The sequence below is a fragment of the Periophthalmus magnuspinnatus genome, chromosome 19, assembly GCF_009829125.3.
Source record: "Periophthalmus magnuspinnatus isolate fPerMag1 chromosome 19, fPerMag1.2.pri, whole genome shotgun sequence".
Lineage (NCBI taxonomy): Eukaryota > Metazoa > Chordata > Actinopteri > Gobiiformes > Gobiidae > Periophthalmus > Periophthalmus magnuspinnatus.
In genome coordinates this window covers 2,537,303-2,552,347 of record NC_047144.1, presented here as the reverse complement: position 1 = coordinate 2,552,347, position 15,045 = coordinate 2,537,303, and the positions used below count along the sequence as shown (strand labels likewise).

The 15,045-nt window shown below is 45.5% G+C and overlaps 1 protein-coding gene across 1 annotated transcript in view; it reads right to left on the bottom strand.

The window, feature by feature from the left end:
• The window catches only part of LOC117386977 (C-terminal-binding protein 2), a 43,077-nt gene that overhangs the window by 9,816 nt on the left and 18,216 nt on the right, over window positions 1–15,045 (bottom strand). The window contains exons 2-4 of the mRNA XM_033984364.2: window positions 7,480–7,634; window positions 3,684–3,828; window positions 44–250 (exon numbers count right to left, since the gene is read on the bottom strand). Of these exons, the coding sequence (XP_033840255.1) occupies window positions 44–250; window positions 3,684–3,828; window positions 7,480–7,634 (507 nt within the window). The remainder of the gene's footprint in view (window positions 1–43; window positions 251–3,683; window positions 3,829–7,479; window positions 7,635–15,045) is intronic.

The window sequence follows — 15,045 nt, the reverse complement described above, 5'->3', positions numbered from 1 at the left end:
CCTCCTCCTCCTCCTCCTCCTCCTGCAGTGATGTGGTACTGACCAAACCCGATGAGTCCGAGCGTCTCTCCTCTGATGCGCGCTGCTCCTGATGCCACCTCCCTGATCTGCTCCACACTCTGGACCCTGGTGCCCTCCCTCAGCGCCTGGTACAGCCACGTGTTCCTCCTGTACAAGTTCAACACGTGACACAGGGCGGAGTCGGCCGTCTCCTCCACCGCCGCCGACGGGATGTTACACACCGCGATGCCTGGGGTCAGAGAGAGAGAGAGGGGTCAGAGAGGAGGGGTCAGAGAGGAGGGGTCAGAGAGAGGGGTCAGAGGACTGTGAGAGAGAAGAGAGGAGGGGTCAGAGAGAGAGGGGTCAGAGGACTGAGAGAGAGGAGGGGTCAGAGAGAGAGAGGGGTCAGGACTGTGAGAGAGAAGAGAGGAGGGGTCAGAGAGAGAGGGGTCAGACAGAGAGGGGTCAGAGGACTGTGAGAGAGAAGAGAGGAGGGGTCAGAGAGGAGGGGTCAGAGGACAGAGAAGAGAGGAGGGGTCAGAGAGAGAGGGGGGTCAGAGAGGAGGGGTCAGAGAGAGAGGGGTCAGAGGACTGTGAGAGAGAAGAGGGGTCAGAGGACAGAGAAGAGAGGAGGGGTCAGAGAGAGAGGGGTCAGAGGACTGAGAGAGAGGAGGGGTCAGAGAGAGAGAGGGGTCAGGACTGTGAGAGAGAAGAGAGGAGGGGTCAGAGAGAGAGGGGTCAGACAGAGAGGGGTCAGAGGACTGTGAGAGAGAAGAGAGGAGGGGTCAGAGAGGAGGGGTCAGAGGACAGAGAAGAGAGGAGGGGTCAGAGAGAGAGGGGGGTCAGAGAGGAGGGGTCAGAGAGAGAGGGGTCAGAGGACTGTGAGAGAGAAGAGGGGTCAGAGAGGAGGGGTCAGAGGACAGAGAAGAGAGGAGGGGTCAAAGAGAGAGGGGTCAGAGGACTGTGAGAGAGAAGAGGGGTCAGAGAGGAGGGGTCAGAGAGAGAGGGGTCAGAGGACTGAGAGGAGGGGTCAGAGAGAGAGGGGTCAGAGAGGAGGGGTCAGAGGACTGTGAGAGAGAAGAGAGGAGGGGTCAGAGAGGAGGGGTCAGAGGACAGAGAAGAGAGGAGGGGTCAGAGAGGAGGGGTCAGAGGACAGAGGAGAGGAGGGGTCAGAGAGAGAGGGGGGTCAGAGAGGAGGGGTCAGAGAGAGAGGGGTCAGAGGACAGAGAAGAGAGGAGGGGTCAGAGAGAGAGGGGTCAGAGAGAGGGGTCAGAGGACTGTGAGAGAGAAGAGGGGTCAGAGAGGAGGGGTCAGAGAGAGAGGGGTCAGGACTGAGAGGAGGGGTCAGAGAGAGAGGGGTCAGAGAGAGAGGGGTCAGAGAGGAGGGGTCAGAGAGGAGGGGTCAGAGGAGGGGTCAGAGGACTGTGAGAGAAGAGAGGAGGGGTCAGAGGACAGAGAAGAGAGGAGGGGTCAGAGAGAGAGGAGTCAGAGAGGAGGGGTCAGAGGACTGTGACAGAGAAGAGAGGAGGGGTCAGAGAGGACGAGGGGTCAGAGGACTGCAATAGAGAGAGAGGAGGGGTCAGAGGACTGCAATAGAGAGAGAGGAGGGGTCAGAGGACTGCAATAGAGAGAGGAGGGGTCAGAGGACTGCAATAGAGAGAGAGGAGGGGTCAGAGGACTGCAATAGAGAAGAGGAAGGGTCAGAGGACTGTGACAGAGAGGAGGGGTCAGAGAGAGAGGGGTCAGAGAGGAGGAGTCAGAGGACTGTGAGAGAGAAGAGAGGAAGGGTCAGAGGACTGCAATAGAGAAGAGGAAGGGTCAGAGGACTGTGACAGAGAGAGGAGGGGTCAGAGACTGAAAATTGAATTTTTTTAAAAACAAGAGTTTCCTTCAAACACTGCGTTATGTCGCTATTATTTATGCCTCAAGTAACAACAGAACAACTTTGTATAAATAAAACTTCAAACATTATGAGACTTTCCAGGCCAATAATGATGAACAAATGGGGTATTAAAGAGGAGGTATTTTACTTCTACGGGGCATTAACTGTAACTCATAACATATTTACATCACCATGTTTCCTGTTATTGTTTTGAAAATGCTAAATTCTCGTGCTAACCGTAAGAATCGTTTGAATAGGGCCCGGGACAGATCTCTAGATTACTCAAACACGCAGGGACGACATTTAAAACCTCTTCAGACGTGTTTTCGACGAGGGAACAGCATTAGAACACGGGGGGGAAAAGCTAAAATGTCCGTCTCTACCGCAGACGTCTCACTTAATCGCCGTCAGACTCGTCCCCGGCGCACATGACGCACTTCGGCCTCTTGGGTAAAACTCTGGGTGAGGTTCAGACTCGTTTTTCACAACAGTCCCTCCGCTTTGGTCCATTAAGTCAAACTCCTCTGAGCGTCTCCTGAGACTTTAGCTCCGCCTTTAAATATGTAAACAAAGCTCCGCGCGGCTTTAACGACTCGTATTATCGTCGGACGCAGGAGGCGAGCGCCGTTTATGTCCAGACCCTAATGCTTTTCGATTGGCGTAATTACACAACGGAGACAGAGGTTTGACTTTTGTCCCTCGTGACGCTCCGTAACTTGTTGTTTTATGAAATATTTTAATTGAATCAGTTCATTTTGGTCTCCGCGCGTTAGATCCAGACTCATTTCTCTGTGTGTGTTTGGCTGCGTTTTCGTTTTCTCCCCGACGAAACCCACGAAGTCGATGAAACGTTCCGCACCGACAAAGGCGCCAAAAGCCCGAGGAAGACGCTAACCATCGCGGGAAAAGTTGGACTTCCGGACACGCTGAGGGTAAAAGTTCCGTGGCTGTAGGGGGCGCTGTAACGGAATAAATGAATCTTCGGTTTGTGACAAAAAGAAGGAGGAAATTAACAAAAGGACGACAGCAGCGATAAGTTTGAACAAGGAGTAAAAAGACGATGGTGCGGATGGAGTCGGCTTTAGCTTTGAGGATCAGTGACTGCGGGAAAAACAACATTACGGGACATTTCAGCGACGCCAGGACGAAGAGGCGGGGTCAGAGGAACTGTGAAACACGCCTGAGTCACCGTTAATCATTCCTCACCTCGTAGATTGATCATTAAAGTTAAATTTGTCACAGTATTTTTAAAAGCTCAGTCGTTTTTATTTACAGCACAGTTTAGTATTTGGTTTTAGTTAAAGCACTGAATTAATTTATTAAGTATTGCTTTTTGTTTTAGGTTTTTTTTTTTTTTTTTTTTTTTTGTCTTTTTTCATTCTTATACAATACTTAATTGTGGAACTGTTCTATTATACTACAAATGTTGTATTCCTTTATTATTATTAATTAAAAATATAAAAAATTAAAATTAAAGCACCATTTTAAGATATTTTCTAATCTCTGTTCTAATGTTTCCTCGTCACAAACAGACCTGGAGTTGTTGTTTTTTTTGTTTAACTCACAAACAAACCTCCAAATTTAGGCTGAGTTCTTCTCTCAGACAGAAAACACTCTGTTCCACCTTGTGATGTCATCATGTGGTGATACAGGAAGTGCTCCGCTGTGTTTTTAAACTCCACCTTCACTAGAATCATTTGGATAACGTCAGACCTGGAATAGCTGATCTCGACTGAACTAAAGTTAACAGTAGCCGTTCGCTCCAGATTCTCCGTCCGCAGATTGAAGCGCGTCGACGTACCGAGCTCGCCGGCGGCCTTGATGTCGATGTTGTCGTAGCCGCTGCCGATCCTGATGATGATCCTCAGAGCTTTGAACTTCTCCAGGTCTTCTCTGGTCAGAGTGATGGTGTGGTACATCATGGCCCCCACCGCCTCGTTCAGCACCTACAAACACGATATGAGGTCAAAGCGTGAGGGTGGAACCAACACGGGAGCCTGCGTGATTTCACAAACAGAGTTAAAGCCACACTCTGGAACATTCTCCATGGAGATTCAGGAGGAGGAGAAAATTATAGCCAAAAGAACAACACTTCTGGACGTTCCTTTCTACTGTCTGCAAACAACCATAAAGATAAAAGTACGTCTTAAATAAACCTGGTTATCTCACATTTCCATAATTATGATCAGATTATGACCAGATTATTAAAATATCTTGTAAACGGTTTCATCTGTTGTGGATTATCTCGTTTCTTTCTGATTGTTCACACGTGCGTTTGCCAGAGATCCATAATAATAATAATAACACACGCCCTGTCTCTGTGTCTGCTGCTGTCAGACTCCACATTTTCGTCTTAAAATGTTCATATTGTTTCGACCCGGGTGGATTAAATTTATTAAAGAGACGACGCAGGAGCCAAACGGGTCACGAAAAGTTAAATAGTTTACGTCAAGGCAAGTGTATTTGTAGTAAGTAATTCAAAGATCTTTACAGGATAAGGAAGACAATAAAATCACACGAATCAAAACATAAATAATCACAAATAATCATCATAAAATTAACATTAAAACAGAAAAGTTCATTTTAATTTACTTAAAAAATGTAACAAGAGAAAGGTGGCGCTCATGAGCCAGAAAGGACGCAGCGCCGGGCGGACCTTGCGCCGGGCGGACCTTGCGCCGGGCCGACCCTGCGCCGGGCCGTTAAAGCCAGTGGACAATCTGCAGCCAACACCAGTTTGCTCCACTTACTCCAACACGCCTGGACACAAGTCATGGGAAACGTCCTTGAAAGTCCTGGAAAAGTCCTAGAAAGAGTCATGGGAAAAGTCCTTGAAAGTCCTGGAAAAGTGCTGGAAAGTGTCGTGGGAAAAGTCCTAGAAAAACTCCTGGAAAGAGTTGTGCGAAAAATCGTGGGGAAAGTCCCTGAAAGTCCTGGAAAAGTCCTAGAAAGAGTCGTGGAAAAAGTCCTGGAAAAGTTCTGGAAAGGTCGTGGGAAAAGTCCTTGAATTACATCAACACGACAATACTCCTCATACTTTTACAAAAAAATCACACGGGTTACACCGACATCACTGACCTAAAACTGAAGACGTCCCCAAACTAAACTCATCAAACAAAAGAAACAGTGAAAACAGGACGGCCTCGCTCCTGATTGGCTCTTTGGTTGCTATGATACGCTGTGATACGCTGCGGGTGACGTCGTGCAGGTTTTGACAAGAAAATAACGCAAATGAAAAGGGCAAATGTTTCAGATTTAATTAGTTATTTCTAAACTCACGGTACTTTTCCTTCTAAATAAATCAGTCTACAAACGGCGGAATGAGGCATTTTTGATCAAATACGAAGTTTCCAATCGTGTTTTTTTTTTTTTTTTTGCAAATAATTCAATGTAAAAATCACACAGACGGCCTCTCCTGCGCTCTCCTCTGCTCAAAATCATCTTTATGCAAATGACTTCATTAGAATTTGTGCCACAGCGAGAGCCAAAGATAAACACGTCGACAGATATTGTGTTTTTTTCTTATTACAAAACCCGACACAGGTCTGGGCCGGCGCGGGTAAAGTGGGCCTCTTAGATGGGCGCGCGATAGCTGCTGTAATATTGTTGTGTGTTTAAATTAGCCCTGTGTCTGCGGCTAAGCGTTTTTCATTTCAGAGATGAGATCGCAGAGGAAGAGCAGAGAGATATTAGAAAGAGTTTTGAGGCGGAGTAAAGTACAACAGCACTTAGACGTCCGACATTACACAACAATGACTCTTGTAGCTTTAATCTGGAGAACCCAAGAACTCTTTTCTTCTTTGGAAAATCATGACCATTGCTTTAAATTACTGCTATAAGTTCACTGAGCACTGACATATCCACTTTTTCAATTTGAACCCTTTATAACCTAATTTAGGATCAGGGCCAAATTTGACCCTTTGGGCTTTCTAATTTATCCAAAAAGAATATACGTACTTCTAGACCAGGGGTGTCCAAACTTTTTTGACCGAGGGCCGCATCCTGAGACATGTTTAAAGCTGAGGGCCACAGACCAGAGTCGATACAGGGAGTCAAACGGTGGATTTAACACAGTTTTGACGGAGACATTGTGCCTTTAATTAGACTTGGAAGATTATTTTTAGGTCTGTGTCACAGTGTAATGTGATGTTATTCAGGTTGTAGAGGTAGAATCTCATCACATAAAAAATACTTCCTGATCAATTGAGCCAGTTTAGGAGGGCCAACAAAAAAATGGTCTGAGGGCCACTTTTGGCCCTTGGGCCATAGTTTGGATGGCCACGTTCTAGACACTCTGTGAGCTATTACTAAGAAGATTAACAAAAACAAAACAAAACACAATTTTACCAACTGCTGGTTTGCTGAAGATGATTTTGTTTGTGTAGTTTTCAGGTCATCCATCTTGTCACTATCACTCCGGCTCATTTTAGTTCAATATTCATCCACTAGTGGTCTCTCTGCAGGGGCCAGAAGTGACACTCTGGGCTTTTGGAATTTTTTTTAATTGAATTTTGATTGTTTTTGTTTTTTGTTTTTTTCATTTTGGGTAGCAGAAATGAACTGCGGCCAAATTTGACCCCGTGGGCTCTCCAGGGTTAAGTTAAGTTAGAATTATGTTAACACGTCAAAAACAGACTTGGAGTTGTGTTTTGTTTCATTCACACATGTTTGAGTCACACTTTATTATTAGTCTGTAACATCTTCAAAGATCAAAACGCTCTGTTCCACCTCATGATGTCATCAAGTGGGAGTTTTTAAGTGAAGAGCTTACATTTCAAAACCGTGTTCAAATATCTGCCTCTCCTTTTGTATCTGTTTCTTTCTTTTGTGTTTTTGTCTTGAACTGAGCGTCATGAAACGTGCCATACAGTTATTATGTATTAGAATTATTTTTAAAAAACATTATAACATGAATAAAAACATGTTTCATTCTGCTCTCAAACACACTGTTCCACCTTGTGATGTCATCATGTGGTGATACAGTAAGTGCTCCACTGTGTTTTTAAACTCCACACACCTTCATTTCTTGAATCATTTCCTTCATCACACCTTCATCATTTTAGACCCGGAGTTGTCGTTCTTCTACTGAACTAAAGGTAAAAACGGCATGAAAACTCCCACTTGATGACATCACGAGGTGGAACAGAGCGTTTTGAGCTTTGGAGATGTAACAGACGAATAATAAAGCGTGATTCAAACGTGTGTGAATGAAACAAAACACAACTCCAGGTCTGTTTTTTGACGCATTAACAGATTTAGAACACGACTTCAAGCTACAAGAGTCAGTTTTGTGCTTATAAACTCATCATGGTGAATACTTAGGATGCTCAGAATGCATGAGGTGAGGAATAACTTTGCAAATGAAGTAGTTCTGTGGGTTTTTTGTTTTGTTTTTGAAGACAGTAAAGTCAGCTACAGCGCCTTTAAGCCTCACACTTGCTCGGGGAATCTAAGTTCGGATCTTCAACAGTTTGCCGAGTTGCGTTTTCGTTCAAATCCACCGGATCCACAGAAATCCGCCTTTGTCCCGGAACAAAGACGATCACGGACCTACAGTAAAAGTTAAAGTGGGACGTATTTGTGGGAGAACCGCGTACCTTCTCGTGGATCTCCTGCGTGGACTGAGCGTCGCAGAACGCCACGGTGGCCAGGTCTTTGAGGATGGGCATCTCCACCGTGCAGTCTCGGCCGTCCAACAGCGCCACCAACGGGCGAGGGTGGAGAGGGCCGTTCATGATCTGAGGACGGATACCTGCGGAAACACGGAAAACACGGAAAACATCACGACAACGTCAACAACAACGCGCTACTTTTCAGACAAGCTAACCCGGCTAACAGACATATACACCATTTTTCTGGGGTCGCGACCTTTGAACGAGCGCTTGAATCTGATTGGTCGAAGCGCCGCAACAGCAAAACGTCAACCAACTTTGAATTTCGACGCCGCTGAAGTAAATACTGACGGTAAACGCAACTACAGAGAGGATTTAAACCACAAAAACTAAAACTACAAGAAGATAGAAGAAAGGATGGGAGGAAAGAGAGAGTGAAAAGGAAGGAAGGACGGAAAAAGAGAGGGAGTATTCTGTTTGTGTCTGTCTTTCTCTCTTTGTGTTTCTCTCCCTCTGTCGTTTTCCTCGTCTATCTCTCCTCCTCCTCATTCTCTCTCTCTTCTCCCTCATCTCTAATCGATATCATTGTTCCTCTTCTCTCTCTTCCCTCCCTTCTACCTCTCTATCCTTTCCCTCTCTCTCACTCCCTCTCTTTGTCTCTCTCCCTTGTCCCTTTTCCTCTCTCCCTCCTTCTTCTCTCTTATCCCTTTTTCTTCTTCCCTTTCTGTACCCCTTTCTCTCTATCCTCTGCTTTCTCTCTCCCTCTATCACTCTCTTGTTCCCTCTTTCCCCTGTCTCTTTCTCTCTTCTCCCTCTCTCTCACCCCTCTTTGTCTCTCTCTTCCCTCTCCTTTTCCTTTTTTCTTGTTTCCTATTCTCTCTCTACCTCTTGCTGCTCTCACTTTCTGCTCTTTCTCTCTTCTCCCTTCTCCTCACCCCCTCCCCCTTTCTTTCTTTCTTTCTTTCTCTCTCCCCCTCTTTTCTTTTTTCCATCTGTAATGAGTCATACGAGTCATTTATTTCCGCCTTTTACGTCTTAAATCTGATTATTTATCCAAAAAATAACCGAAAATCTCTCGGTCGCGCAAAGAAAAAGCAACACGATAAATAATGACGCCAAAAATACAGTTTCAGTTTCATTTACTGAACGATAAAACCAAAGCACAAATCACAGCTTCCCTCTGCACGATTTCACTAAATATTCCGTGTTTGTGACGTTCCAGGTGGATCCTCGTGAGTTTGTGAAGAGTCTGAGCGACGACCAAAAACCTTTGGACGGAACAAAAGTATCACATAAATAACCGTTAAAATTATATCAAACACGAGAACCGCAGCGTCTTTTATATTTTCCACTTTGTATTTGCTCCGAGCGCCACAGAAAAACTCATTTCGACCAAATCAAAATTCCAATTTGCAGAAACGCAGCGAGGAAATCACGACGGGAGCGACGGTGACGGTGCCCGACGCTCGCCGGACTGTAAACGCAGACCTCGCCAGTCAAACGGTTGATCTTTTGACAGTCAATCACTGAGACGTCGCCATTATTCCAACAGCCAATCAAATGCTCCGCTCAATCTTTTAATGGGCCAATCGTAGACCGAGCTGACCTCTATGTCCCGCCTCCACAGCTCAGCGTTTAAATCCGTACATTTAACTATTGTCGTTTTGTATTGAGGAAAATACTTTCGCTGTCCATTAAAAAAATCACCGGATATAAAATAACTGAAAATATAGTGGTCAGTTTCAATAAATATTACCACTAAAGCTGCTGATGTCACAAAACATTTGACAAATTCAAATAAATAACCGTGTTGGTAATGAAAAGTTTAAATAAAGCTTCAAATATTAATATTACGTCTGTTAGACAATGAAATGTGATGTTTTTTAGGTTTTATTGGTGGATTACTCATAAAAAATACTGATTATGATCAAGTGGGCCGGTTCAACTGAAGGTCTGAGGGCCAATAAAATCTCGTCTGAGGGCCGCAATTGGTCCCTGGGCCTGTCGTTGGCCATAGAGGAACTTGGCAGAGGTTGGGAATCGAACTCGGGTTTTTACTCCTCCTCAAATCTCCTTTTACGGGCAGGACGAGCGTTCCCCAGCTGTGGCTCAGTTGGTAGAGCGTTTGTCCACTGATCTGAAGGTTTGCGGTTCGAATCCAGCTCTCGACATTGAACGTTGAGAGTGTTTAAACAAGAGAAAAGTGTATAAAGTGTATAAAGTGTGTGGTGAGGGGTTTTACAGCCAAAAAACACGTAGAATAATTGTAAAAAATTAAGCTGATGCTCCATGGATTTGGACTATTGCGGGTTATTTTTAGAACGTAACCCCGGCGATAAACGAGGGACCACTTTATATACAGTTTACAAAGGCCTCATTTCCACCGCAGCAGCAGAACCGTCTCCTCCTCTTCACCACCTCTTCTTAGCCACGTTTTGCTTTCTCTGGTCCTTTTCATGATGAGGAGAAAACGAGCGCATAAACCGACGCCATTAACGATCTTGTTGGGATGGAAACGGGAAAAGTATGGATTTTAACAGGTTTAAACTTTTCCACGATGATGAAGTCACGAGTCTAATTTAAGCTTCTATAAAAAACTGCTCCGAGTGAGATCTGGGTCGAGACGGAGAAGTTTGGGGAAAAACAGGAGGACATGTGCTGTGAAGAGGAAGAAAAAAAAAACACAAAACTGTAAGACGGAGACGAGGAAAAGTCCTCACGAGTCACGATACTGAAGATTCACACGCAATTTTGATGCCACGATAATGATTTAAAAAAAAAAAAGGCTCTTTATTTAGACAAAAAGAGGGGCGGGGTCTGGAGGACTAAAGAGGGGCGGGGTCTGGAGGACTAAAGAGGGGCGTGAGCGAGGAGGAGGGAGAAGGAGCGGGGTCTGGAGGAGTAAAGGGGAGAGGGAGGAAGGAGGAGGAGGGGCGGAGTTTAGAGGACTAAGGAGGGAGGAGGGGCGGGGTCTGGAGGAGTAAAGGGGGAGTCAGGGGGGAGGGAGGAGGGGTTGGGAGAACTAAAGGAAAGAGGAGGAGGAGGGGCGGAGTTTAAAGGACTAAAGGGGGAGTCAGGGGGGAGGGAGGAGGGGTGGAGTTTAGAGGACTAAAAAGGGGAATGAGGGAGAAGGAGCGGGGTCTGGAGGACTAAAGGGGAGAGAGAGGGAGGAGGGAAGAGGGGCGGGTCTGGAGGAGTCAAGGGGGAGTCAGGGGGGAGGGAGGAGGGGCGGGGTCTAGAGGTATAAAGAACAGTGTGATTGGATGAACAGATCTCCTCGGTTCAAGCTCCGCCCCCTGCAGTTAGACGTTTGTATCAGAAACACCTGGCATCAGTAATCAGGGCAGTCCTGCGTGATGTCACATAGTACTTGATATTGCGGCGCACACTTAGATTTTGACCAGAAAGCTGCGTTTTGGCACAAAAATGGACCCCCCAGAAAGAGCAGAAGATAACGGCAAACTCCAGATGAACATTTCAGCAGCAAAAGTTTAATTTTAATCGATGTTTAAAGTCGAAAACCTGACGACTTCATCTTTAAGATCTTTACGGCGGGTGAGTGTTTCCTTGATGTAAAGCGCTTTAGAGAGACTGGAAAGTGGAAAAAAAAAACACTAAACTGTAAATAAAAACGTGACCATCGACTGTGAGCTGAGCCGTAACTGAAGCTCTTTATGTTCCACCAAAAACACCACGACGACGACGACACGATCTGGAAACTTCACTGGAAACAAACGTCTGGAGACCTACACTTTTTTATTTAAATCGTAAAAACGACAAAATACAATAAACATTTTTAGGAGAAAAGACTCGATCGTCTCAGTGAGTTAAACTTATGTCTGTGGGATTTGGTTTGGAAAAAATGGGATTTTTCAATAAAAAATAAAAATAAAAGAAATACAGGTCAAGCTACGGGTCAGATCTGTGGAGAGGAGACTCCGCAGATGAGAACAGATATTCTTCAAGATATTTTTGAGCAAGAACAATATACATAAGTTTAATGCTGCACTGTGGAATATTTATGGAAAATAAAAATGAACGTGCAATTATAAAAGTTTGTCCAAAACCAGGACTAAACCAGGACTAAACCAGGACTAAACCAGGACTAAACAAGAACTAAACCAGGACTGAACCAGGACTAAACCAGGACTAAACCAGGACTAAACAAGAACTAAACCAGGACTGAACCAGGACTAAACCAGGACTAAACAAGAACTAAACAAGAACTAAACCAGGACTAAACCAGGACTAAACCAGGACTAAACCAGGACTAAGCAAGGACTGAACCAGGACCAAACCAGGACCAAACCAGGACTAAACCAGGACTAAACAAGAACTAAACCAGGACTAAACCAGGACCGAACCAGGACCAAACCAGGACCAAACCAGGACCGAACCCAGACCAAACCAGGACTAAACCAGGACCGAACCAGGACTAAACCAGGACCAAACCAGGACTAAACCAGGACAAAACCAGGACAAAACCAGGACTAAACAAGAACTAAACCAGGACTAAACCAGGACTAAACCAGGTCCGAACCAGGACCAAACCAGGACTAAACCAGGACCGAACCCAGACCAAACCAGGACTAAACCAGGACCGAACCAGGACTAAACCAGGACAAAACCAGGACTAAACCAGGACTAAACTCATCTTAAATCAGTGAAGTGTCTCCGCTTCTTGCCTGTAAAACTCGGTCTCCACATCGTCAAATCCGCTGCATCTTCTGTGCATCGAAATGAAAATCAGTCCAAATGTTGTGTCCTTATTCCTCGCATCCTCGTCTCCTCTCCTCGTCTCCTACTCCCTTAACGACGTCTCCTTCGGTCTCGTCCATGTCTCCTTACACTTCGCCCACACACGACGTTAATGTCCAAGAAACAAAACAGGATTAAGAGACTTAAACGTCCAAAGATGTGGAGAAAAATGAGTTTGGATTTGGTTAAACGAGTGCGGCTCCTCTGTTTGTTCAGTCAGTGTGAAACTGCATCGCATCGCCCCCATCCTCTCTCTCTCTTTCCTTCCTTCCTTCCTTTTCACTCTCTTTCTCTGTCTCTCTCTCTCCTCCCACCCTTTCTTCTATCCTCTTCTGTCTCCCTTTCTCTCTTTGTGTTTCTCTCCCTCTGTCATTTTCCTCTTCTATCTCTCCTCCTCCTCATCTCCTTTCTCTCTCCTTAATCTCTCTCTTCCCTCATCTCTAATATCATTGTTCCTCTTCTCTCTCTTCCCTCTTATATCTCTCTGTCCTTTCCCTCTCTCTCCCTCTCACTCCCTCTTTTTGTCTTCCTCCCTTATCCCTTCCTTTCTCTCCCTCCTTCCTCTCCCTCTTATCCCTTTTCTTCTTCCCTTTCTGTACCCCTTTTCTCTATCCTGTCCTCTCTCCTCCCTCTATTGCTCTTGTTTCCTCTTTCCACCCTCTCTTTCTCCCTTTTCCCCCTCTTCATCTCCCTCACCCCGTCTCTGTCTCTCTCTCTTCTCTCTCCCATTCCCTCTCTTCGTCCCTATTCTCTCACGTTCTCCCTCTTCCTCTCTGCTCTCTCTCGTTTCCTCTTCTTTCTCCCTCTCTCCTCTCACCCTTTCTCTCTTCTCCCTTCTCTTCACTCTGCTGCACTTCCGGCTCCATTGACTCCAATTCACTTTCTATTGAAAAACTGTGGCTCCTGGCTCTGTAACTCTGTGGTTCTTAACCTTAACCTCAGGGGTTCGGCGGAGGTCAAGACACGCCCCCGACTGATATGATTCGTGGACTGCGAGCGTCTCTGAGCGTCTTTGATGTGCCTATCGAAGTACCGCCCGACTTAAATGAGCCATTTGAACGGCATAAAAACATAAAATGGCATGAAAAACGAAGAAAAGGAACAGACTTTGCTGTGAAAATGACATGAGAGTGGCCAGAGTGAAGTCGTGTTCTGACCTGGTCTGTCAAAGGAAACAGCAGACGTCACACTGCAGTAAATATTCATTATTATTGTAGCCTGAGGGAAATGAGGTGATGTGTGTGTGTTAAAATGTTAAAAATAATAAATAGCATAAATACAATAAGTTCATTATTGGAATACATAAAATTAAACATTAAAATCATTTCAGTGTGGTAGAATTAAAAAAGGTCAAGTCTTTGTGAAAAGGTTTGTGTGTAATTTGTTGAGTTCACACATTGTACTGGTTTTATTCTTTGAACACAGTGATGTTAATGCACAGTTCATTTTGTGCACCAGTAAAACATACATGTGTCTTGAATTTAAAAAAAATATATATATTTTTTTTTTCAATAAACAAGGGTTTGGTGAATGTGCAAACTGGTGGGGTTCAGTACCTCCAACAAGGATCAGAACCTCTGCTGTACCTGCTGCATTTTGGTCTTAAATGTTCGTATTAACCCTCTACATGATCCTGGGGTTTTTATTTCACGTTTGTGTCTGTAAATCAAGATATGAACATTAAAAACAGACAAATCAGGCGCTTTTCTTTCCCTAAAGTCGCTCCCGTTAGCGTTAGCAACAGGTTTGATTGACAGCGTCGCTAAGGGAAGTGTCGTTACTTTCAACTGCCTCGCTCTGGATTGGCTCTTTGGTTGCTATGACACTCACCTCAGCCATGACCTCAGCTGTAAATTTGCCCCTAGCGTCGACGAGCTTCATTTGACTTTAGCCGAACGCTGCGGCGACGTCACTCGCTCAGTCACGTCTTCAGTCCGTCTACGCTCTCTCACCTCCTCTGTTTCTCGGCTCCATCTTTCATCCCTCTCTCATTCTGTCTGTTTCTGAAACCCGAGTTAGAAACCGCACCCCCGTCCTCCACCTGACACCGCGCGGTCGCTCCTGTCCCACGTTGATGACATCACCGCTCCAGTTTTACGCCGAACATTTGACCCACACGTCCAAGGAATTATACTTAGTTTACCATAGTTTCACGCTGGGGGGGGGGGTGCTCTGCGTGTATTTCTATGGTGGAATGTGCGTTACCATGGAGACACAGTGTAAACATTAGCAACAACGCAGCTAAATAAGTTTAAAGACGGTCTGAAAACGCAAGAAAAACACACAAAATGGATTTAAAAAGCACACGTTCAAGACTCTGTGATGAATCCGAGCGTTCGTGGTCCAGTTTACGAGTTTAATTTTCAACAAAAAAGTGAGAGCGACTGCCTGAAAAACTGTTGGCTAACGCTAGCTAGCTTGTGACCGTACTATTACGCGTGAGGCTTGTTTAACCGCGCAAATCGCACACTGTCGTAGCTCCGTTCAAGCCGGTTCCTTAAGGTCAGATGGCGTTAAAACAAAGTCAAAGTCTAACAGAGCTTCAGACGCCGTAGTGCCTCCAGTTAGCGTCACACCCGAGAGAGAACGAGAACACTGACGAGCTTTGTCCCGTCTCCTCATTCACCTTTTACGGGATTATACGGCGGCACGCGGCAGCTGTAGTAACTTCTATTTCTGTCGCGAACGCAAAACGCAAGAACATAAGCTCCTAAAGCGAGAGATCAGGAGTCTAACCCACGACCTCCTAATACTGAGGAGGGGGAGGAGCTAACGGGCTAACCACTCTGCCAC